This window comes from Mytilus californianus, unplaced genomic scaffold (assembly GCF_021869535.1).
Source record: "Mytilus californianus isolate M0D057914Y unplaced genomic scaffold, xbMytCali1.0.p SCAF_52, whole genome shotgun sequence".
In the NCBI taxonomy this organism is placed as follows: Eukaryota; Metazoa; Mollusca; class Bivalvia; order Mytilida; family Mytilidae; genus Mytilus; species Mytilus californianus.
The window spans coordinates 460,464-484,462 of record NW_026262704.1 but is presented as its reverse complement, the minus strand read 5'-3'; the positions used below and the strand labels follow the sequence as shown (position 1 = coordinate 484,462).

At 31.6% G+C, this 23,999-nt stretch overlaps 1 protein-coding gene across 13 annotated transcripts in view; it reads right to left on the bottom strand.

Annotated features, from left to right (window-relative positions):
- The window catches only part of LOC127703828 (uncharacterized), a 154,205-nt gene that overhangs the window by 1,594 nt on the left and 128,612 nt on the right, over nucleotides 1–23,999 (bottom strand). For 6 of the 13 annotated variants that reach the window (XM_052207916.1, XM_052207914.1, XM_052207919.1 and 3 more), the window contains one exon: nucleotides 13,637–18,106. The exons of 2 other annotated variants lie outside the window; for them this stretch is intronic. In XM_052207916.1, the coding sequence (XP_052063876.1) occupies nucleotides 17,999–18,106 (108 nt within the window). In that variant the 3' untranslated portion in view covers nucleotides 13,637–17,998. Of the gene's footprint in view, nucleotides 1–1,769; nucleotides 1,842–2,246; nucleotides 2,438–3,038; nucleotides 3,287–4,364; nucleotides 4,423–7,060; nucleotides 7,104–13,636; nucleotides 18,107–23,999 lie in introns of those variants that run through there. 5 more of the 13 variants (XM_052207912.1, XM_052207911.1, XM_052207909.1 and 2 more) reach the window with 5 other exon arrangements.

Genomic DNA, 23,999 nt, shown 5'->3' with positions numbered 1-23,999 from the left:
AACAGATAAAACGTTTCAAGTGTTTAAGTTGCTTCAAGCGATGGATAGATACAAACTCTAAAACAGCAAATAGTTTTGAAGATAGTTCTGTTTGTAATCAACAGCGAAGTTCATGCAAAAAAATGAAAGCAATTGGTGATGTCAAATAGACTACTATAGAATAACAAATATAAAGTATAATCATATTATCATTTAGGCATTACGTTACCAAAAGTTATTTTTATCGTTATTTTTATATGCCATGGTTATGAAGACGGTGACTACTAGTAGTGTTTATCTCTATAAGTGCTCATCAGTTGTTATCGAATGAAATTCAATTAAAGAAAGGAAAGAATGCATAAAGATTGTGTTTAAATGTACTTTTGTCTATTGAAATTCAACCATGTTTTCTGATATCTACATAGACTGACGTAAACTTTATACGTAATTTATATTTTTACATAGTTTTTCTTAATCGTTAAGAAATTTCTAATAAATTCGAGTTTTGAATCGCGTTTCTTTCAAACTTTATTCATGAAGAAATTTTACGAGAGATTTCACTTGATGACATTGACAGCAAAAGCAAGCGAATTCTCCGAATCAAATTCTTATCATACACCTCACGCATTAAAAATCTTAAAACATTCTTCATTTTACACCTTTGTTCATGTTTATATGAACGTGCATTCAGTAATTTAAAATGCGAAAATACTCCCCTCTGACTTTTAAAAATGATAGACAATTTTATTCAGAATACCCCAAGGAATATAAATAAGAAGATGTGGTATGAGTACCAATGAGACAACTATCCATCCAAGTCACAATGTGTAAAAAGTAAGCAATTATTGTTTTCGTTTTTTTTTTTCTTCATTTTTTCACTAACGACCAAACAAACATGATTACTGACTAAGTTACTACATTGAATTCTCTGAGAAGGGTTAGTATCAATGTCAAAAAATTAATTCTCAATCATTGTTATAGTAAGTCTAAAATGACCACTACTAGAGTTTTACGATTGGATTTATCAGCATATGATCGATTGTTATTAAGTCAGCGTGTGACAAATGAGTGTTGACAATTTTGCACATTTTCCTAAAAGTTTTAATGTAAATGTTCAAGTTACCAGTTTTTACTTCTACATAATTTGAATCACCCATCTTTATGTTTTCATGAGCAACATGTTATGCTGATCCTTCACATATATTGACATTACTAAATATGTTTTTCTTCCATAAGTTCGTACTATTTAGCTTTACTAAGATACAATTTAATGATTAACCAAGATTTCTTTAGTTGAGATTATATACTTAAAATGATCATAATACATGTACTAATAATACATAGACAATAATAAAGATATCAAAAACACAAGAAACAATTATTAGTATTAAATATCCCGCTGACAAAAATCGTCTATACAGAGCCTTTTATTTTCAGTTCTTAAGCAGGTAAAATGAAACACCTGCATCTTTTAAAAAAGTTAAGCATACCGTGTTTATCACTACTCGACTATCGAAAAAAAAACATAATGATTGTTGTCTAAGGTGACAGCGAGGCTGTTTTATCAATATTTTGAATCGTGTATGTATCATCTGTTTCTGATCCATCCTAATCGGACGAATTTATTTAATGTCTATCTTTTTAAATGTAAATGTAAATTTACATACACGTTTGACATCTATGCATTTCTCTATGTTTTTATAGATTTAAACTTTACCATGTCGGGTTTTTATATAACATCTGCCATAATTTGAAAATTTTCTACCATAATATAGTTCAATGTTACTGACCTAAAATATTTTTATATGCTGAAGGTTTCTTAGTTTTTCCTCATAAAATTCTCCTCCAAAATGCAATACTGTCTAAAATGGTAATAATGGTTCTTAATATTACAGAAACAAAATTGGTGCCAGATATCAATCTTGTATGCAAATGGCCATTATCCTTTTTATATCCATCAATTTTGATTCAAGGTCTGATGAAAAAGAACAAATTGATAAAATATAGATAATTATTTGATAAAACCTTATGTGACAAATTCACATAAGTTGTCGATTCTGTTTTACCAGATATGTGATTTCCCTACTCTTGATACATTGGGAAGATATCTACATGTAACTGAAACATTTCAATATTTTGATATAAACATTGACCGAAGGATAGATAAGTATTAACAAATATTCATCGTCTTTATATCATTTCTAGAAGGTAAAAAATTTGAAATGTTATCTATGAACAGTAGGTCAAATGACTTTGTTTTTACATACCTTTCGTATGCATTTCAAGATATCTTGAAACCGTGTATCGATTAAAACTCCGCTATTGCTTTGCACAATTTCTCTTTGGATGTTCATGATGTCGTTCAATTGATCGACATATTCTGTTTGTCTAGCATCTTTGGCTCTTCGTTTCAAAATGTGAATCATCAATTTCAAATCTAGCTTCTCCGATTTGTTCTCTTAAAAAAGTTTAGCCTATGACATGAGTGTCTCAAATTGATATATATTATAATAAACATATTTATATTTCATTTCGTCTGTACTTCTATGTTTGCCAAGATTTGTTTTATACTAAATAAAGGTGATCGATTAACATTCTTAGATGTTTGCTCTTTTTCACTTATCCCAATTTGATGATATAACTTTTCTTTACACCATTGTAATCTTATATTTTTTTCTATGTTAAACTAGAAAAAAGTGATTTATTTGATATCTACTACTTTCTGTTCTGTTCTTCGTTTGAACAAACTTAGAATTTGCAATAATTCATGAACGGAATAGTTATATTCATATTCAACATTCTAGAACCTCTTAGTTACATTTTGCAGTCCTACAAAAACATCATCTAGCAATATTTCGCATCTTCAAGAATGTAGGAAGACAATTAATGAAAATACATAATAATAATTGACTGCAAATCTTTACTACGAGATCATAGGATGTTGAAATTTCATACTTTGCTATCCGTAAAACCTTGAAAAATATATGAAGACAACAATATGTGCATGTATTATTAACAAACGACCCAACTGAAGTGTGTGTTTATGAAAATAAACTCACTGTTTCGTACATAAAGTTGTTGTTGTTGATTCTTGGTAGAGTGTATTCTGTTCTTCCTGCTTTCATTTTCCTCTCTACAATGCTGTGTTTGTTGTTGTTCGTTGCTTTCCAATCGTAGTTCGTTTAACACCAAATGAGGACATTGCCTATCAAATTGATCTTTTATTACTGGATACACTATTTTTGTTAGTCCATAAACCACTACTAAGAAATTATTTTCTTCTCTAGTCAGATCTGTGAATTGTTTACTACAAAAAAATGACAGAAAAAAAAACTGCTGTTTACGTTCAAATAGATAAGAAAGGAGTATGTAATTACAATTTCTATAATATCTTTGGCTATTGAATAATACGATACGATACGATGCCATTCCATACCGTATGCTACTATGTATTACGATATCACGCAAAAACATAGCAGCCCGTCACACCGTATCATTCGATATCATATCAATAATACAATTGGAAACTAAATTTCATGAAATATTTTGGAGAATCCAAATAAAGGAGGACATCAACGGAAAACCAAAAACCTCTAAGGTAACCTTTGCATCATACGAAATTAGAACTGACACTGTCAGATATACCACAGTTGTTTACTCTGTCACGACAGTTAAACATTTGCAGTTTCTACACCAAGTTTACCAGAACCATTCACTGATTCAATACTTTTCTCGCAAAGATCAATTAAAGGAGGTGCTTTTTGAAAACACACTCGTGCACTTCGTATCCATAGAGCAACAAATATTCGATATTGATAATTAAACTGCCATTCAGATAATGTTATATGACCGATAAATATTATTTCGCTTCTTAAACTAAAGGCTTCCATACATTATTGAAATAAGCAACTACTGACTGGTAACACATCACTGTTTACATATACTGCATTTTAACAGCTTGTATATTGCTTTTCTTTAGGAAAATTTCAGTCAGTCCAACATTGTGTTGATAAAAGTAGATACAGATTAAACATGAATGAGATATCAACTCATTGACACAAAAAAAGTAAAAGGTACACAACTTCACCATGTTTACAATCTTTCTGGGAAGTTTCAAGACTCTTGTTGAAAAATGTTGGAGATGATTACAGAAATCAGTTGATCATTTTTCTCCACCTGGAAATTTCCAACAGCCGGTCAATCTGAGATCCTCATAATGTAAGCTCGTGCAAACCGACCAAACGAAAACATTCTACTAAAAGTTATTTTTGTACAGCAACCCTTAAGTTGCTCATGCTGATGTTTGCTTGTTTGATTGGGTTTAGTTTTGAATGCTATGACCCAAATATATGTTGGAAATGATAAAACAATAAAATTATACTTACGTTCTATGAGGTAAAGGAAAATGTTTTGGGATGTGTACACTTTTTACCCTCAAACCATCTAACAATTAAAAAAGATAATTTTAAAAACAATGATTAAACAAAATAATGAAACATTAAATCAACTCGTTTAGACATAACTAATGAGAAAGTTAATTTATTTCAACTGACCAAAAACCTAACAAATGAAGGTATTTTCAGCGTGATACAGATGTGATATGTATGGAAACACAAGTTGGGTTAAAATAATGAACTGTCCAATATTCTGTAAATCTGAACTTGTATACCCGCATCTAGACACCATGCACACAATTTTTATCAATGGCTTTAGTTGTATTTGGCTCTCAATGCTCTTAAACTTCAAACTCTATTTGGCCTGTCGGTCTATATTTTCGAAAGTCATTGATGAGTTTCTTGAAGACTAAACATGCGAACAAAGTTGAAAGCCTGGTATCTTGGACCAGTTTTTTCAGCGTTTAGTTCATCTCATTAATAATGAAACAATGTATTGACCATTTAATGTTTTCATGCAGCCAGCAGAGAGTTGAATATTTTAGCAGTTAAAGAAATGTTAACGGGAAATAGTTTTCAGACCCATTTGTGTTTTGTTTATCCCTTTGGCTTCATTCTTATTAACACAGCCGCGACCCTTGAATGTCATCAGTTAATAAGCTAACAAAGCCCATAGCTCTTTGCGTGTTTTAATTGGAATGTTGTTACTGAAGATACAGAAACACCAAAAGCACTCTTGTGTTTACCAGAAATATGATTGATGCGGTCATTTTATATAAATTTCCTGGTCATAAAATTTCAAAAACAGGTATTTTTGATGAATTGTAACACTCATGTATTTCATATGAACGCTTATCATGTTTTCACACAAATTCTTGTTTTCCTTTTCAGAAAATTCTTTAATATATTGAGAGAGAGAGGGCCCATTCCCTTATATTTCTTTCTCTCCAAGGTTCACATTCAGAATGTTGTTAAAATTAATTTCAAACTTAAATGATGTACAACAATGATTTATACATTTATAAAATCAATATGTTTAGCGTTAAAGATAGTTGTTAAGTTTTATTTGAAATTGTTGCCAACTCGGTTGGCAGACACGTTCATTTTGGCACATATATCAAATAAACCCGTTGACTCTTCCAGAAGAGTTTGGTTCGAATAAGTAGTTTCAGAAAAAAAAAATTTGAATTTTCATTTTTTTTTTTTTGGCAGCATTTTCATTATTAGTCACAGAGGCTTTTGAGGAAAATGTCATTACTGGAATGTTTAACGTAACAAATGACAGCATGCCGCTAAAGTGTTTGTCAATTCAAGTCGAATGATATGTCACTATGTGTGCATAAATGCATGGAAAGCGTGAGCATCAGACATGATTTTGAAAGATGACATCAAAGCATCGTTCTAGTCAAATTTTGTTTCAAATCGGCAATGTTATTTCAATGAGGATTTTTTAACGGTTTTTGACTAATTTTCTATTTTTGGTAATATCATTACCGGTATGCCAAAATTAACACACCTCAACAGGACTTGCAATGTCATGTCTAATGATATGAAACAACGGTATATGTGTATCTATGTTTAGTAACGATGGCCGTATTGGTTGGTATGTGGGATTATTTGACAAAATTCGGAATCATCACCAAAAACAAATGTTTTGTTGGAAACATGATCCGAAAATTTAAGCATAATATCATTTCAATTTGTCATACATTACAGTGTTGAGAAGAAGTTCTTTAAGTACCGTTACCTGATAATTTACGCACACTATTCAATATGGCATGCAGAGAAATGCGAAGTTAAGTAAAACACGTTTCTAGTGCTCCTATGTTACCTCTGTATCGTGGCGTCAGCCATCTTACATTTCCGATAAACGTAAAAAAACATACAAAGATTGTAGCGAACCATCATATTATGCATATTATCCATCAAATCTGTCAAACCATTCCTCTGAAAATTTAAGTATTTTACCCCGATGTTAAATATGCACTCAGTGGTGACTATCTTGGATTTCCAATCGACACCAAAATTACAAATTTGGTAGAGGACCAACTATGGAACATCTGTGCAAATTAGAATTCCATTTGGTCTCCAGGTTTTAGACAATGAGAATTCAAATTTTTCCCAATTAGAAAACATTGCTGTGCATAGCGGCCATGTTTGATATTCGATTGGAACCAACATTCTGTGAAGGACTTTAAAATGATCATATCTGCTAAGTTTACAACGATTTGGTTCGGTGGATAAACAATTTAAAAGAACAAACGGCGGAAGACAGACCACTGACGTAAAGAGATGACACAAGCTCATCCCGCCAATTTATCTAAAAATTTCTGTCTTGGATTGAAATGTTCGTCCCATTGATGTTTTGATGAACAATTAAACAGTTACCAAATTTTATCGAAATCACAGTATAGAGCCACAGGTACGTTGTTTTTAAAGAGAGTCATAGTAATCACGTGAAGCTGTTTTATTCTAAATTAAATAAAGAAAGGAAGATGTTTTAAAATGGCTCTGATATGCAATAAAAAGTAAATTAAAAAGTATACCGAACTCCGAGGAAAATTTAAAAACGGAAAGTCCCTAATCAAATGGCAAAATCAAACGCTCAAACACATCAATTTAAGGTTAATTTGCCATACCTTTTTTTATTTCATTACAATTAATCATTAGTCATAAGCATAACATACCTTCATCGCGTATAAGGAGTTGAAGTTGTTGTTCTGTTGTTGCCTTAAAAATAAAATAAGATAAACCTTATAGAGCGACGATTGCTTCAAGTTTTTTTTCCTACAGTAAAGCTTCAAGTTTTTCCTACAGTAAAATATGTCGCCTTACAGACGCTATATAAAGATTCGGCGAGGAAATGTTTCACACCAATACTTTTTTTTTTCATTTTGTTCAATGCTATTCTCTTTTTGAGTCGATATGTTCAATACTGGTGAACTCTATTAAAACTCTCTAACTGTTACAATGATATCCTTTATTTTAATAGAATTTTTAAAACAACGGATGGAAAATGATTGATATGTTTTTGACATTCAAATATTATTGAATTTAAAACGAGTTTGATCAAACAAAAAGACATACCTTCTGTTGATGTACGTTTCTAGAGACCCATCGACGTGCATCAATTGATGTCGCTGACTGAGAGGAGAAAACGGATAAAAATCGACGGCGAAATGTTTGATCGACTAGTATGTTTGATAGTTCTGTTATCGCTCTTTGTAAGGGTTGGTCGTCAACTGTCCAATTTAGAAAATATAGAAACGCATTTTCTTCAATTTTATTAAGAACAGCAATTGCTCCAGCAATATGAAAAATGTTGGACAAACAAATGTCGTCTATATCTGAGTAATTAATTCCATTTCTTACTGAGTACTGACAGCAACAATCCTTAGAAATTGATAGACAGGATATATCACTTTTTTCAAATAGATTGGTCCATTCTCTTTCCGTAATTAATGATTTTTCAGTATTCTCATAAGAAATTTGTTTACATTTACAACACCTGTTTTTCTTCATTGAATGGTATAATGTATGCTGGTTAAGCATCAAGAACGTATCGAATCCACTTGTGTATAATCGACTTATCATATATTTCAAAATATTTGGTATATTGAGGATCAATACTTTAGCCGCTGACAAATTACACGTATGTATTCTTTTTTGAACAAAACGTTCGCTGCAGTTCTTTAAATTTAATGGACAAGAATGCAAATCACTATCCTCGTTCAATTCATACAGTGCATCCCACTGCTTTTCGGAAATCACTTTATTGTAAGTAGAGCAACCGATGGTGCATTTACAGCAGGAGAATGTTTTGATTCGTTTATGATGAAGTTCGTGTTTTTCCTCTCTCAATACGTCTTCTAATTTTATGTTATTAGACTTGCAATATTCAGAAATAATTTTTTGTAGTATGATTGCAGGATGAGTTTCCGACATTTCAATAAATTTACACACTTTTGTATTATCAATATTTATCGGATTCAACGCTAAGAGTCTACCTAAATTAAATGAAAAAGAAGTAAACACATCAAAACTCTTTTGCAACAATAGAACGCCACGCTCAAATGCCGTACCCGCGTAACTGAAATTTGTTGTTGAGTTTATAAGACCAAGGTCTAGAACAGGTCATCCGTGAAAATATGTTTACGATCAGATAAAACATTTTATCCAGACATGAAAAGTTTACAATCAATCCATACAGTCACCAAATATAGTAAAACTATGACAAATAGTACCTGAAAAAATAACCTTATAAGAAAAATTCCATAACTGAACAGTTACAATGAAGTCAGGGTCATCTGAACACCGCCAGAAGGACATATACACATTACAATAATTAGAAAACCAAATATGGTTTACCTTTTGCTTATATTATTTATCTAAGGACGGAAAGTAAAAGTTAACTTATGAACAATGCATCGGGATTCTGTCAGACATGCACACATAACAATTCTTGTAACTTAGCGTCACTGATGAGGTTTTTACAACCAATAGGTCGATGATATACTGGTGAAGGTTTCCTCCGCAAGGGTGTCACCAACCCAGTAGTCAGCACTTTCGTGATTACATGAACTATTATTGAGATGGCCATAATAATAAATTACCTGAGCGTTCACTTTTTCGAAATACTAAAGATTTTTTACTCAAGTAATAGATTAAGTAAGTGGGATTTTGAAAATCCTTTCTAAATTTTGGGCCCTAGAATGCTCTTCAACTTCTTACTTTCTTTGATCGTTTAACTACTGTTATTCAAGTGTCACTGGCTGTTTTATTTACGAAAAAATGTATCTGGCGTACAAAACTTTAATCCTATATATGATGAGTTTTTTCTATATACTAAATATAGTTGGAATATTGCTCATATTATATCAGAAGCGGACATGATGACGTAAAGTTAACATCGACCAATGAATCATAGATCAATGTCAGATAGTAATGCTATTAAACCAAGAGTTCCAAATGGTGAAGTTGAAATCATCCCTTCGTTAATTTGGCGGACGCCATCACAAGTTGGTTGACCGTTATGTAATATCCGTTTCACTAGATGATAGCGGATATGTTCTTAATGTCGTAACTACAATCCCGTCCCCTTTTCACGAATGTGACTTACCGAATTAGACTTATTACCGGGTTTGTACTTACTTACAAGAGCAACACGACGGGTGCCACATGTGGAGCAGGATCTGCTTACCCTTCCGAAGCACCTGAAATCACCCCTACTTTTCTGTGGGGTTTGTGTTGCTTAGTCTTTAGTTTTATATGTTGTGTTTTGTATACTATTGTTTGTCTGTTGTTCTTTTTCTTTTTTGGCCATGGCGTTGTCAGTTCGTTTTCGACTTGTGAGTTTGAATGTCCCTCTGGTATCTTTCGCTTCTCTTTTATAACTTCTGAACACAAACATAATCATGAAAATTAACATTAAGCAATGATCAAAGTAAACGAAGCCGAGATCAAATGAATACTGACATACATGTTATATCACTAATTTATACTAAAAAATCAAACGGTAAACAACTATACCTTTTTATTTAAGCAGGCAATGAATCATAGAAAATGAGGACAAAGGACAACGAACATATGCATATTTTCCCGAAGAAACTTTCAGAACATCCGGCATATATATGTCGTGTAGAAATTGCGATTTTGTAAATGTTATGACATGTACAGAAATATTGTACGTGTTATAACTTGTACAATGCAAAAATACAAGTTATAACATGTACAAAAATACGTCGTACATGTTATAACATGTACAAAAATACGTCGTACATGTTATAACATGTACAAAATCTTGTTTAAAAATGGTTTTAACTTGTACAAAATTGGAAAAATGAGATGTTTCTATTCACATGTCATTAACCTCAAAAATATTTTCATCATTTTTTTTATTGTTCATTTATGTTAGTGTGTTTTGTCCTTTTTGATACAGTTAATGACCTGATGAATAGTTTTTATAATTATTTTATAACTTTTAAATCCCACATGTAGTCACCAAAAATTAGTCAGTATTCTCACATGATGAATTATAATTGTGAGTTTCCCCACAGAAGGCAATAGGAAAATATGTCATACTAGTTGAGACTTAAGATGCAAGTGGATAACAAGGTTAGATTTTACAATGTAATCATTAGTATGTCGAGGAAAAAATTCCTCTGCAAAAAATACCCTGTTTTTGACATTTGACTCATGCAAAGATCTTTTAATTATCAACAAATATTTTAACAAATAAAGATTTACATCAGCTATGATCAAGGCAAAAAATGTTGAAGAGCAGATTAAAGAATTCCAAAATTATTTATAATTACGCCTTGTCCAATGAAAACCATTTTCTCTGTCTTGATTTTATAGAGTATGCATAGTAGACATTGCTTTGATTTTTGGATGTTAAAAAAGAGGGAGGAGGGTATACTTTATAACATTAGGGCATTGTTCATAAGAATTACAGATTAACCGGTTATCTTCTTTGATGCCATTGAGGAAATGTATGCTAGCATTAAACAGTCACACTGCTGTAGGTCATGTTGGACTGCATTAAACAAACAATGACATGAAAACGCATTATTCCAACATAAGCCTTGAAGCAATAAAAAAATTTCTGAAACTTTGTGATCACTGTGATCTAAAGAAAAAATATTCTGAGCGTTTGATTATTGTTCTTTATTATTCAATAAATTTCAAATGTATATTCTGCTTTATTTAAATTTATTTTCAAATTGTGTACAAGTTAAAACCATTTTAGCAATAATTTGTAGATGTTATAACATGTAAGAGGTACTAGTGTACACGTTATAACTTGTATTTTTGCATTGTACAAGTTATAACATGTACAATATTTCTGTACATGTTCGAAATCGCAACCTGTACACGACATATATACAAGATATGCAGTTTTCAGGTCTTTTACTTCTAACATTTGAAGCTTCTGCATCGCTACTGCCGCCACCGTATAAACATATCATTTTGTTTGGTATTGTTCGACATTTGTAAGAGGCGAGACAAGTAACGTTTCATTAATACTTGTCGTGGTTTGAAAAAAATAATCCGGCCATTTACCAGGTTTAAGCTAGTTAAAAGAAGTACAGGTATTTATCATAATGTAAAAATCTAAATTTCCCTTACATGGGAGGCAGGTATTTTTATCCTTTTGGAGCTCCTGCTTGATTTCAGTACAAGCTGTTAAGATGAATAATTAACAAAAACTAGACATTATATATTTTATAGTAAGGAAACTCAAATGCATATCAACCTAAAAGTACAGTTTCAAAAAAATGTATATCACCGTACTCATTTTCGAGAAATACGGTTCTAGAATCCAAAACTTTCGCAATAAACATTTTAGAAAAAAATCATTCTGTAGTAAATTACAAACACACTTCCAATGTTTGTAAATAACACACTGTTAACAATTCTTCCGTGTTTTGTTGAAAACACAACAAAACACATATGTCTGATGAAAGGTACAATACAAAAGAGGAATGAAATATCAAAGAGACAGTTGCAATAAAGAATAGAAATTAATACATTGTATTGGAGCTTTGATATAATTGAATCAACTATTTTTCAGAAAAAAAAAACACAGGTAAATTGGTTGCAGAGAGGCACACTATTCTTAAGTTTATCATAAATATTCAAATGTTTAAAAAGATGCATTTGTAATGATTTCTTTTAAAAAAACAAACATCAAAACTAAAAGGGCAGCCAAACGAATTCTCAATTTAACAAGGTCTGCCTTAAAGGAGCAAGAATTGTCGAAAAGTAAAATCTTAAGTGCATTAGTTATTGCAGTACACTTTGGGAATGACGGTTTTGTTTTGTTATTGTTTTGGGGGATGGCCATTGGGTTTGGCGTTTATCTTTTGTATTTCCAAAACTTTTATTTGTTTTGCTACAAATTCTTTTTAGTGATCATTCAGTTTATATATAAAGGCTAAAAAATGACTCTAAAACAATTCTTTCGGCTCTGTTGTATCTGCTTTTCTTCAAGTTATGGTTAAATTCGTCGCTCCTGTTCAGAATATTGTCCATTCTTTTGTTGCACAGTAGTTCACATAGAACGTTTTATAGAGGTATCGCCAAGAAAAACAAATCCAAAGAATAAAATCATTATAAGTTTAGAAAATCAGACTAAAATCGCTTCTATTTTTTAAGTCCGAAACACATCTCTTGCACTGGACGCGACAAGAAGGTCGAGGCTAACGAGAGCTTCGTTCCCCCTTCCGCTGCTTCTCGCTTTTTGTGGTGTAAAAACTTTAGAATACAATAATTGTGAAATTCTGAACAACTAAAATATATCATGTTCATGAATTTTCTTGATTGGTCAATCTTTTTGTTTCAAACAGTTTCTGTTTTTCTCGTTTTTAACGTCATATTTTAGATTATAGTTTAACTGCCAATTCTTATTAGGAGACTTCGTTAATCGAGTTATATAAGTAGATCATATATAACGTTACATAGAGGTAACTGTTCTCTCCAATATTAAATGAATAGGGTGGCCAGGTTTTAAGAGGAAGGTCAGTGGTTCTCTCCTGACAGCCCAACTTCTTTCAAAATAAAAGCTGGCCGACGACGATTGATGAAAGTGGAGTTAAGACACCAACAATCAAGCAATTAATCAATTCCATGTTTAACATTCTTTGATTCCCAAATTTGATTTTCTGCTGCACAATTGATTTATTTCTCTCGAAAAGTTGTGTAAAGTATTCGTCAAAATAAATAAGATAATTTATAATGTTCCCGACATGTTCTACAAACCGGTATTTTTTTTTCATCAGTTGTGGCATCATGTAATTCGACTTATCAACGTATTTTTACGTTCTTGTCTTTTTTTTCATTTTTCTATCGGCTATGTTATTTTGTCCGAATTATGGTTATATGTTCCCCTCTTGTTCAGTATTCTATGCATCCGTTTATACACAAGAGTTCATATAGAACGTTACATAGAGGATACCTCTTAGTTTTGTCTTTTTTAAGAGAAAGAATCTAGTAACACCTAATGAGTTCTTGACAGTTTTTTTTTAAACAGTGTAAGATGTTATTTAAGAATGTCAAGACGTTGTGTTCAATTAAACAGCACAATATTTTAATCTTAACAATAAGTCGTATCTTCTCTTGGTCAGTATCAATGTCCAGTTCTTGTGAAAACACCAATTTAAGTACCGCCAGTTTGAAAGAAAAAAACAACACTGGTTATTAACAGAACAAATTTTACGCCCGTAGCATATGAGTTGATGTAAATATTCATGAACAAATTCATGTTTTTTTTTTTTTTTTTCCTATTTAATATGTTTGAACTTGTTAATGATGTCAGGTTGCATGTTTATTCATGTACTGTGCATGCTGTGTATGAGTATAAATAAGTGCATACATGTTTTTATTTTATCATAAAAGATCGAACCAAAATATTGAAAATAATTTGGAATGGGAGACATATAAAAATAAGATGTGGTATGATTGCCAATGAGACAACTCTCCACCAGAGACTTAATGACATAGAAGTTTACAACTATGGATCACCGTACGGCCTAATAGACATTTGTGGAAACTATGTCTATACCTAGGATTATACTTAAGACTTATGATTACAGTTGACGAAAAACAAGTGGTCATCTCAAAATATAGAAACGTAACAATAGATATACCTTAAAAAACCAAATTATTTTTTTTGTTATATACATTAGTCTTTCCGACGACACACCAATGTAGCGCAAGTGTTCACCACAGATTTGAATCGACGCATTAGATATGTCACCATGCCCCATTCATTGTATTTTTTTTTTGTTTTCCGATTGCGTGTTCAAGCATTATTGTATAGAGTGTAATAATTATGTAGACTTCCTCTACATATTCTGGTGTTTTTGAACAATCTGTTGTCTTGTATAAGGTGTCAATACTTGATGTCTGTTCAGGAAAATTGTACCGGTCTTGGCTCATGAGTTACTGTTTATGCTTTGATCAGACCAAACCCACCCATGTTCATGGGAAAGAAAGATTCATCGACACCGTGAAAAAAACCCGTTCATATATCAAATGATTCCCAAGATCTCTATAACAATTGCACAAAAACAATTAACTTGGATTCCAGTAGTAATTTTTACCTAGTCTAGTTACCACTCAACTCTGTACGTCCGAAAGACTTTGCATACAAAACTTTTCTAAATGTTCTCCTGGCCTCTATCGAAGGTTAATGATTTCATATTTGGTCTGTAGTTTAATAATTATGACTTGCGGCGTGTAAGCAATGTATACATCTACAGTGCAGCTGATAGTTTGAAATTTGACAAGACTCATTGCACAAGATATATTTTCGTTTAAGTTTTTTTTGGCTTGTATGGAAAGGGAATGATTTGATATTTGGTCTGCAGCTTAATGATGATGAGTAGCAGCGTGTAAGCAATTTTTACATCAACCATGAAGCCACTTCCGATTTTCCGATTGTTTAAAATTTTACAACACTCATTGTTAAAAGAAAATTCTCGTCAAAAGTTCTCTTGCCTTCAATGAAAGGGAAGGATCACGTATGCTTTATTTACATCCAAGATCATTCAATTACATACAGTGACGCAGGTCCGAACCTTGTATTGGTCTTGTTTAAGTTTAAGTTTAAGTTTAAAAATATAGTAAAATTCGAACTATTTGAGTACACCTATTTTACATCTCTACAGAGTCTGACGAATATTCGAGATAAATATGTTTATTGATAACGGTGATGTATTTTTTTAGTATATTTTTGTTTTTTCTATACTAAAATTGTAGACAAAAGTGTTTGCCCAATTCAGACAAAAATAAAAGATAATGCATATATCATGAAAAAATAAACAGTTATTCAGCACCCAACCTCTGGATCCTCTCATTTTCTTATACATATGGGAAATGTATGTTACTTTGAATCATAGTGCGTCACTATAGGCATAGTTCCTCAACTGTCTATTGAAAAAATTTAAGGTTACATTAGTCATGATTCATTGTTATTACATGTATGTGAGCAGAGACTAACTTTTGAGTTTACATTTTATATGTCATATAAATTAAAAATCATAGTGATGGGACTAAATGCCAAATGGTATGGAAACGTGAACAAAATTATTAAATCATTTGTATACTTAACCGTGTAGTATCATTTTGTTTAGACTAATAATTGAAAGAAAAAAAGAAATTATTTCAACAAAATCATTCATTGTGATTACATGTAGCAGATACTAACTTATAAGTTTACATTTAATTGCATGAACGGGACAATATTCGCTCGAAAACGTGTGTTAGATCAGCCAGAATTTTTGACGTTTGAAGGGCTTGATATATGTCATTTAAATTAAAAAAGATAATAAAAAAGTCTAATATGTAAAAGGAATAAACTGACTTTGCTCTAAATTGGCCATCGTTCTGGATTTGCCTTCAACACAAACTCTCAAATAAGAATAATAAAGCTAAAGAAATATTATAATCAAAACATATGAAGGGCGTTATACCCAAAAGGGGACCTAATAATAGTAGCCAAATCCATCAAAGGTCGACTTTGATTGAGGGAACTGGAATATTTGTTTCTGAATAATTAATAAATTAATTAACGTAATTGTCTAACTAATTAACCGTTTATGTGTTCATCTTGCACACATTTCACTCATACGCGGCGACATTAGGCAATGGCCTGTTACACCACCGAATGAAGTCAGATTAAGTTCAGGAATTCGAGCAGGTTTATTATCTTTTGTTGTTTTAACTTGGTGGTTGGTGACATCTGTATTTGATAAAGTTTCAGTCCTTTTGATTATATATCATAGTTGGAGCTACACAATGCGCTGGTACTTGATGCTTTGATGGGACCAAATGCCAAATGGTATGGAAAAGTAAACAAAATGTTTAAATCATGTGTATACTCATCCGTGTTGTATCATTCTGTTAAGACTAAAGTTTAAAAAAAAGATGAAAATATTTTTACGAAATCAAAAGTATATGAAAATCAACAAAAAATAAAAAATAAAAAAAAAACTATATAGAAAGAAGGAAATCAAGGAAAGAACCAAAATAACCGATATGAGTAATGCAAAAAGATAGACAAGAAAAAATGAAATAAGCAAAATCACAAGCAGAACATGCAAAAGTTAACATACATTTAAATCTGATTATACACAAATTGTATTTATGTTGAAACATATATGTATACAAATATTCTCTAGCTGATAATTTTTCATAGTATTGCATTCGTGCGTAGCAAACGAGTATGTATGTTTCAACATCAAATTTCACATTTAATTTAAGGCAATACATCTACTTCTAAAAGCGTGATCGTCAAAATTGCGGTTAGATATATATAATTAAACAAATACTTCCAATCAAAATACTGAAACACTCACCAACTACTCCAAAAACCTAAATAGCAAAATTGTCGCACTAATTGGCAGCACAAATATGTCAAAGTGTTATGAGTTTGTAAGATCAACATAATTTTTTTATCGAATAGCCCTTATCTTTGACAACTACTGCTGAATTAAATTTTTAATGTATTTACCAAATTTTAATGTAATAATCGTAAATTTGATAGCAAAATTAATAGCATTTGAAAAGTTGAAAACAGACATTGAAATAATATATATGATTTTATCTTGCCTCCTATAAACGTCTATAACTATTTTTGGGTAACAACAAACACGTGGCAACCGTGTATATTTAAGGTAGATCATAAGTATATACTTTTTGAGATAGAATTTTCTTATACTTTGCCAAAAGGAAGATTTTACTATGCTTTTTTCAAAAATATGATAAAAAGTATGGGTCACTGTGCTATTTTCCAAGCTATGAGTCGTTGAAAATTGCCTAAATTTGGTTAGATTGTTCATGAAAAAACACATTTGTGTGCATAAAAAAAATTCTATGATATAGAATTTTGAAATAAATTGTAAGAAGATAGGTTTTATAATATGTTTTAAAAAAATAAAAAGAAAAAATGGTGTCACCGAACTTGTTTTCTTGCTACAAGTAAAAAAAAAAAATTTCCCTATCAGTCCAGTATATATTTTTTACTAAAAGATTTATCTCCCCTTAAATGGCTTATTTGAAAAAAATGATTCTAAAAACACAAAATTTGATATTTGTTTGAATATTTTGAATAATACAATAAATCACCAAGTTTTCTTTATATAAATAAACAATCTAACCATTGAATTGCAAATCTGTCTCCAAATTTGCAGATTTGGGCAAATAACTAGACCAATTTTGTACTGAGATTGTACAATCCAAGATGGCGGTATACCATGAATCTACCTTAATGGTATTAGTAGTTTCTTTTGAAACACTGTTTGTAGTAGCCCGTTTATTAACCTCAATATCTTAACAGTGTTGTCAGATAATTGCAGTACTACCTATGACGTTTACCTTAACATCCATTTAAAAAATAGTGTGAATACAGTGCATTATATCCCGCTAAGCTAGAGGAAGGTGTGTAAAACCAGGGGAAATGAAGGACAATGACTTTACATTAACTTTACATTAAACCGAATTGGGATCACAGTCATACATGTTGACTCATTTGCAGATCTTGTGTACGTTCCAGAGTATCTTTATCTATTACAGTTTTTGAAAAGGCAAACACGGATAGAAAAATTCTTTAAGGTCAATAATTTCTATAAGTAAATCAACTGACGATTTTGTCCGTTTTGCTTTATTGTAAATCTTGTCTTGCTGACTGTTTTTTTCTGTTTCAAGTTTCTTTCTTTCTTCAAATGTCTTAGCTGAAAACAAAAGAAATGGGTAAAAATCGTCATTGGAGGCAACTGATAATTTCAGACTTATTTGAAGACTGTTTTAAATCGCTATCGTTTACAGGTTAAGCAACAAACACTCATTTATATGACTATCATTGATCCGATAAAAAGCAAAATGGGTGCATTTGCTACTGAAAGACAATAACTCCTATTGTGTAGTCGACTTACGATTTCGGTCATATTGACTTATTTGCAGATCATTTTTGCTGATTTTCATTTTATTTTTTTTTGCTGGAATCACAAAAACTGTGATGAATTAAGTCGTCATTAAATGGCAATAACTCCTATAAGAATACAACTACTTATTTTGAACATCTAATGTGTGTGTAAATCTTATTTTGCCGTTGGCGGTTTCGCTCTACCAACGCAAAACTATGTTAAAAATCGTTGCTTAATAACAATAATTATTAATAGGAGTCGAATGACTACCCATCCCCTTATAAACAGACCTTCTCTAAAAAATTGGTTCGCGATTGGATTTTTTTTTTATAGGCGGGCTCATCCAAAAGAACTGATGATACCAAAATTTCATGAAAAGAAAAAGTGATGAATAAGTGTAAAGACGAAATAGCAAAGTGTAAATACAAAAACAGATTGCTTAAAAGTTGATGAAAAACATCCTCATTTATACGAGGCAAACATTACACACTTTGATCTGTATATTGCAAACTGGGTGTGTTGAGCACAATCGTATGTAAAAAGATTGGTTGATTGACTAACGTCCAGTTCAGTGACAAATTTTACATGCATATTAAGGATAAAAACAAATGAACAAGTAATACAATTGACAGATCGACTAGAATTTATTGATTTTTTATCGTAAAAGTCCAATGGCAATTATTTCAAACATTCAGATCCAGACACTTTTAATAATCAATATACTATGTAGGTTTTGTAAAATAGGACAAGTATACGAAGAGTAGCATATTTGCATGACTGCCATTGAAAAAATAGTATGTTGGGAAGGTAGAAATTTTAGCTGGTACCAGGTCATGTGCAGATCATCATCAAAGAGTTGCTCCAATAATTCTTAAACGAGAAAGGAAAGTAACACTCTTGCTACAACCGGCATCCGATTTAACGTCCCCATTTCCACCGAAAGTGGCTGCCTATTTATAGATCCAGCAGGGGGAAGGGCACTTCAATCATTTCTGGTAGGAATGATCAACTGAGACATCCAGCACCCACCTTTTTTATTTATTTGGAATAACAGAGAAAAAAACATACCCATTCCTGTATTTTTTGACTAAAATACACCTGTATTTACATAAACGGTACCAATTTTTCTGCACCAGATGCGCATTTCGACAATCAATGTCTTTTTAGTGATGCTCGAGGCCAAAATATTTGAAAATCCAAAGCTAATTAAAAATATGAAGAGCTATAAACAAAAAAGGACAAAAAAGTATAGCCAAAGCTGGGCAAAGAATCAGAGCTTTGCATGAGGGAGATACATTCCTTAATTTTAAATAATTTCCGAAATTTTGTTACAGCACATTTTAATAACATAAAATCCGTATTTTCATGCCAGTACCAAAGTACTGGCTACTGGGCTGGTGATACCCTCGGGACTATCAGTCCACAACCGAGGCATCGACCCAGTGGTAGTAATAACATAAACGGTACCTATTTCTCTGCACCAGATGCGCATTTCGACAATCAATGTCTCTTCAGTGATGCTCGAGGCCAAAATAATTGAAAATCCAAAGCTTATTAAAATTATGAAGAGCTATAAACAAAAAAGGACCAAAAAGTATAGCCAAAGCTGGGCAAGGAATCAGAGCTTTGCATGAGGGAGATACATTCCTTAATTTAAAATAATTTCCAAAATTGTGTAACAGCAATGTTTAATAACATAAAATCCGTATTTTCATGCCAGTACCAAAGTACTGGCTACTGGGCTGGTGATACCCCCGGGGACTATCAGTCCACCAGCAGAGGAACTATCATGATTACACTATTTCATGGAGAAAAAAATAAATATGTTATTATGTTATTTATTTCCGACTGTGGTTTTAATTGCATCAGGGAAAAATATTGAAATCAGATAAATTTCAGAATCTTTAAATTTACTCAACTACTTTATAATATATTTCATCTTTATTTCTCAACCTTGTTACATATTTTTAAGCTCGAAAATAGACCTATGCCTGTGGCTCATCGCTACCACTCATTATATAGGAAGTGGCCCCTAAATCAAACCTACATTACCTGATCCTGAATATGTTGCATTTATACTATATAAGTACGATTATATCTATTGAAGTCTACTGGCATTGATTTTATTTTATTTCTTTAAAACAAAAAGAAAAATAAAATTTATAAATCAATGGGACTGGACAGAGTGCATTGTAATTATTTCGCATTTGCATGTCTCTTAGCGTTAATAAATTACATAATTAAAACCTAAATGAACATTTGCATTAATATACTAACGAACCTTATGCATCTGGGTCTATTTGATAGGAAAAGGTATATAAACACGATGTTTAAAAATATTTACTTATTGTTTTCTTAAATTCTGGTCTTTAAGAATCTATTTCCCGAATACTGATAGATAAAAGACGCCAAATTTATATAACAAAAAGTTCTTGTGCAAGACGTTCGTTGGTCAGTTGTAAATGAAGTCTGTATAGGGTTTGCTTATGAAATAAAAATATCTATTTTGAAAATCGGAAGTTTGAAAATGTAAATTTATTCCTTAGTTTTATAAAACAACCCCACGATGTTTATTGGAACTTAACATTTTTAATAACTTAACATTAAATCATGTAACTGTCATTTAATCGGTCCGTTTTCGATGCAATTAAGTAACTGTTATTTGTATATGTCAGTCTGAGAACTGTTTATCTCTCATTAAACATGAATCCGATTGAGACTCGTCCATGATAATGAGGATATGCAAGTAGCTTTTCTGTACATTTTCCTGAATATTTGACGGTCGATCTGCAATTTGTTCATAAGTAGCAATGGTAATGTTGTTTGTTAAAATACTTCAAAAACTGTCTACAAATTAAAGCAAAATGTAAAATTCTTTACAGAAACAAAAATTCACCCATGTTGAAACCGTCATTTTAACCCAGTTGTGATGTTAAGTTACGCATTTTGAAATAGGAATATACTATGGATGTAGTAACTGTTTATCGAACCAAAGTTGTGACCAGGATATAACAACTTAGTCACCTGGACTTTTCCAGTTTGGAAGTAAGACCCTTCATGATGTCTCATTACTTTATTGAAGGGATATTGAATTTTGAAATTTTAATTGTTGACTATATAGCTATCAAAATCATTGATCTGATGTACATGCATAAATATGCAGCAATACTATGTCAACTTTAAATGCGAGTGCTATTTTTTCTGAACGTTAAAGAAAACTTACAACACCTCTCCGAGGGATCCAGGGGAGGGGGGATATTGCAAGACAGAAAAAACTAGATTTAACAATTTAAATCGCGATCGGCTATTGAATAATTGTATAATTTGCTACCCGAATATGCACGAAAACTTGCCATTGATCTTAAAGCAAACAATAATTGCGGAATTACGGATGAAACAGTTAGCCCTACTTCTACCAAATGGTTTTATTGCGTTTATGTTTCTTTCTTCAAAACTTTTATAATTATTTTTTTGGGTAAATAAGTCAATCTAAGTTTATTTTAAAGTGGGGCATTCATTTGTTTATAAATTTGCAGCCCCGTCCAGTATGAATTCAGACGTTAAATACAATGCCTTGTGTATAGAGAGTGTCAAGCTCTCTGCACGTGAACACCCCTGACAACACTTTGTTGGCTACTGTAGGTGGCCTGTTGCAAGACTTTATGTCTGTCCGTATATAATAAACCCTTAGTTTCAAATAACATTTCAAACTTCCTGCAAATCACCTGGTCGAATCTCTATTGCAGGACCTACCTATTCTATTTATTGTTAATTTTGTTATTGTCATGAACATGCATGGACTATTTGCCACTAGACGTAAAGCAAACAACAATTAAATCAATAAGGCCACGTCAAATCGAAACCTCGTTGGTTTCCCCGCCTATCGAAAAAGTTAGTAGGGCAAGAAAAAAAAAGGAGCCCGCTTCGTAATTCTTTCGATTTCTATAGTTGTATTTCTATAGTCAAATAAATAGTTACATACTCACAAAACAAGTATATCCCAATACAATTTGTTTGCTATAGTATTATCATTTAGGACAATTTAGTAGTAACTTAATGATATACGGGAAATCAATGATACAATGTATATTTCCGGAAAATTGTGAATTATAATCTATACATATGTTTATTTTAACCCTGAATCTATTATTTATGGTATTTGTGGCTTCTTATGAAAAAGCTGTATCCGTAAAAGTTCGTACACAGCTTTAATGAAAACAAAAATAATATTAATAAAATGTGCAGTCGTGTGTTGAAAGGTTATATATATCATTGAAACGTGGTTTACGACAAAAATAATTAAGACTTTTACGAATGAAATAGAACTTGTGCTTGTGAGTCACATATTTACCTTCAAGGCCAAAATATTAATGTAAAACACGTCAAATGAGTTTGACCAGTCACCTAGACATGTCATTTGCGAAACTTTTTGCGGGAAATTTGACCCGTTCTACGTAAAGTAGTCCCGATTCCAAGTTTGTGCGTTGAAGAGATTCATCACTTTTAAAAGTTATGTGTACATGCAGCATGTTGTAACCATATCATATCTAAAGCTGGTCATTTTTGCCATTTCATATCAAGGTTGTAGGTAAGTAAAGTTCATTGTTGTATGCTTAAAAGTTCCTCTATTTAAAATGCTATTCCTATTTTTTTCATATTCCTTTTCTTGAATAACAAAAAAAAAAACATTCTGTTATACATCAGATGTCAGGAAGGTTGACTGTTCACAAGTGACCATTCAATATATATCAGAAGCTTTCATTGCTGCACTAGACGGTTATTTTCTAAATATTTTGATGCTATATTAAAGGGTGTTATGACCGTGGTGTCTCATGTTACTGACTTTGAAATTTTTGGTGGATTTTAATAGTCATGTACAGGTTCAGGATAAGGGTAACTGTCTTGAAGTATGTAACCATCGTTAATCTCTTATTTCAGTAGGTTGATAACTTTAGAATGGCACAGTATTTTACATAACATAATATGTTGCATGTCAAAAAAAATGAGCTATGTATTAAAACCAATGTGCTTTACCATTGCAAATAATTATTAATTGGATTTAAAGTTATTTGAAACTTTAAATTTAAAATAAAAGTTGAATATGTTTTATTTTTGAATGCCTAAGTTTTACTTTTAGACAGATTTATATGGACTTATAAATCCTTTCTCTTATCAAAATCTTCAGAAATGTACTGCTTTTCAACTATTGTCTTCCAGTGCTCTAATTAGCCGATAGACTTTCCCTTATGCAGTGAATTTCAACACGAGACCTCTCGTTAGAATGTCGGCAACCGCACATCGCAAGTTCGACGAAAAAAGCGTGATTAAAAGAATGTAAAGAAACATGCACCCAAATTGAATTCAAGTGGAAACTTAAAGGCAGAATTCCATACTAGCATTGGTGAAACATTGGTTTATAACATATGTATCATTTTGCACTTTTTTGTTTATTATATGGGTTTTTTTTTTTATCAACACTATACATGGGACATCACTTATTTATCAGCCTGTTGTAAGATGTGTAATGACGGATTAAGACATATTTTAGAGGGTTTAACTATGAAATTATCTTAAGCCTTTATTAATTCCTACTAGTCCTAATGGAAAAAACACATTATTAATGCATAAAGAAAATCATTGTGCTTTAAACAAAATCAATATTTCCAAAGCAAATGGTTTAAAAGTCCCAAAAAACGATTTG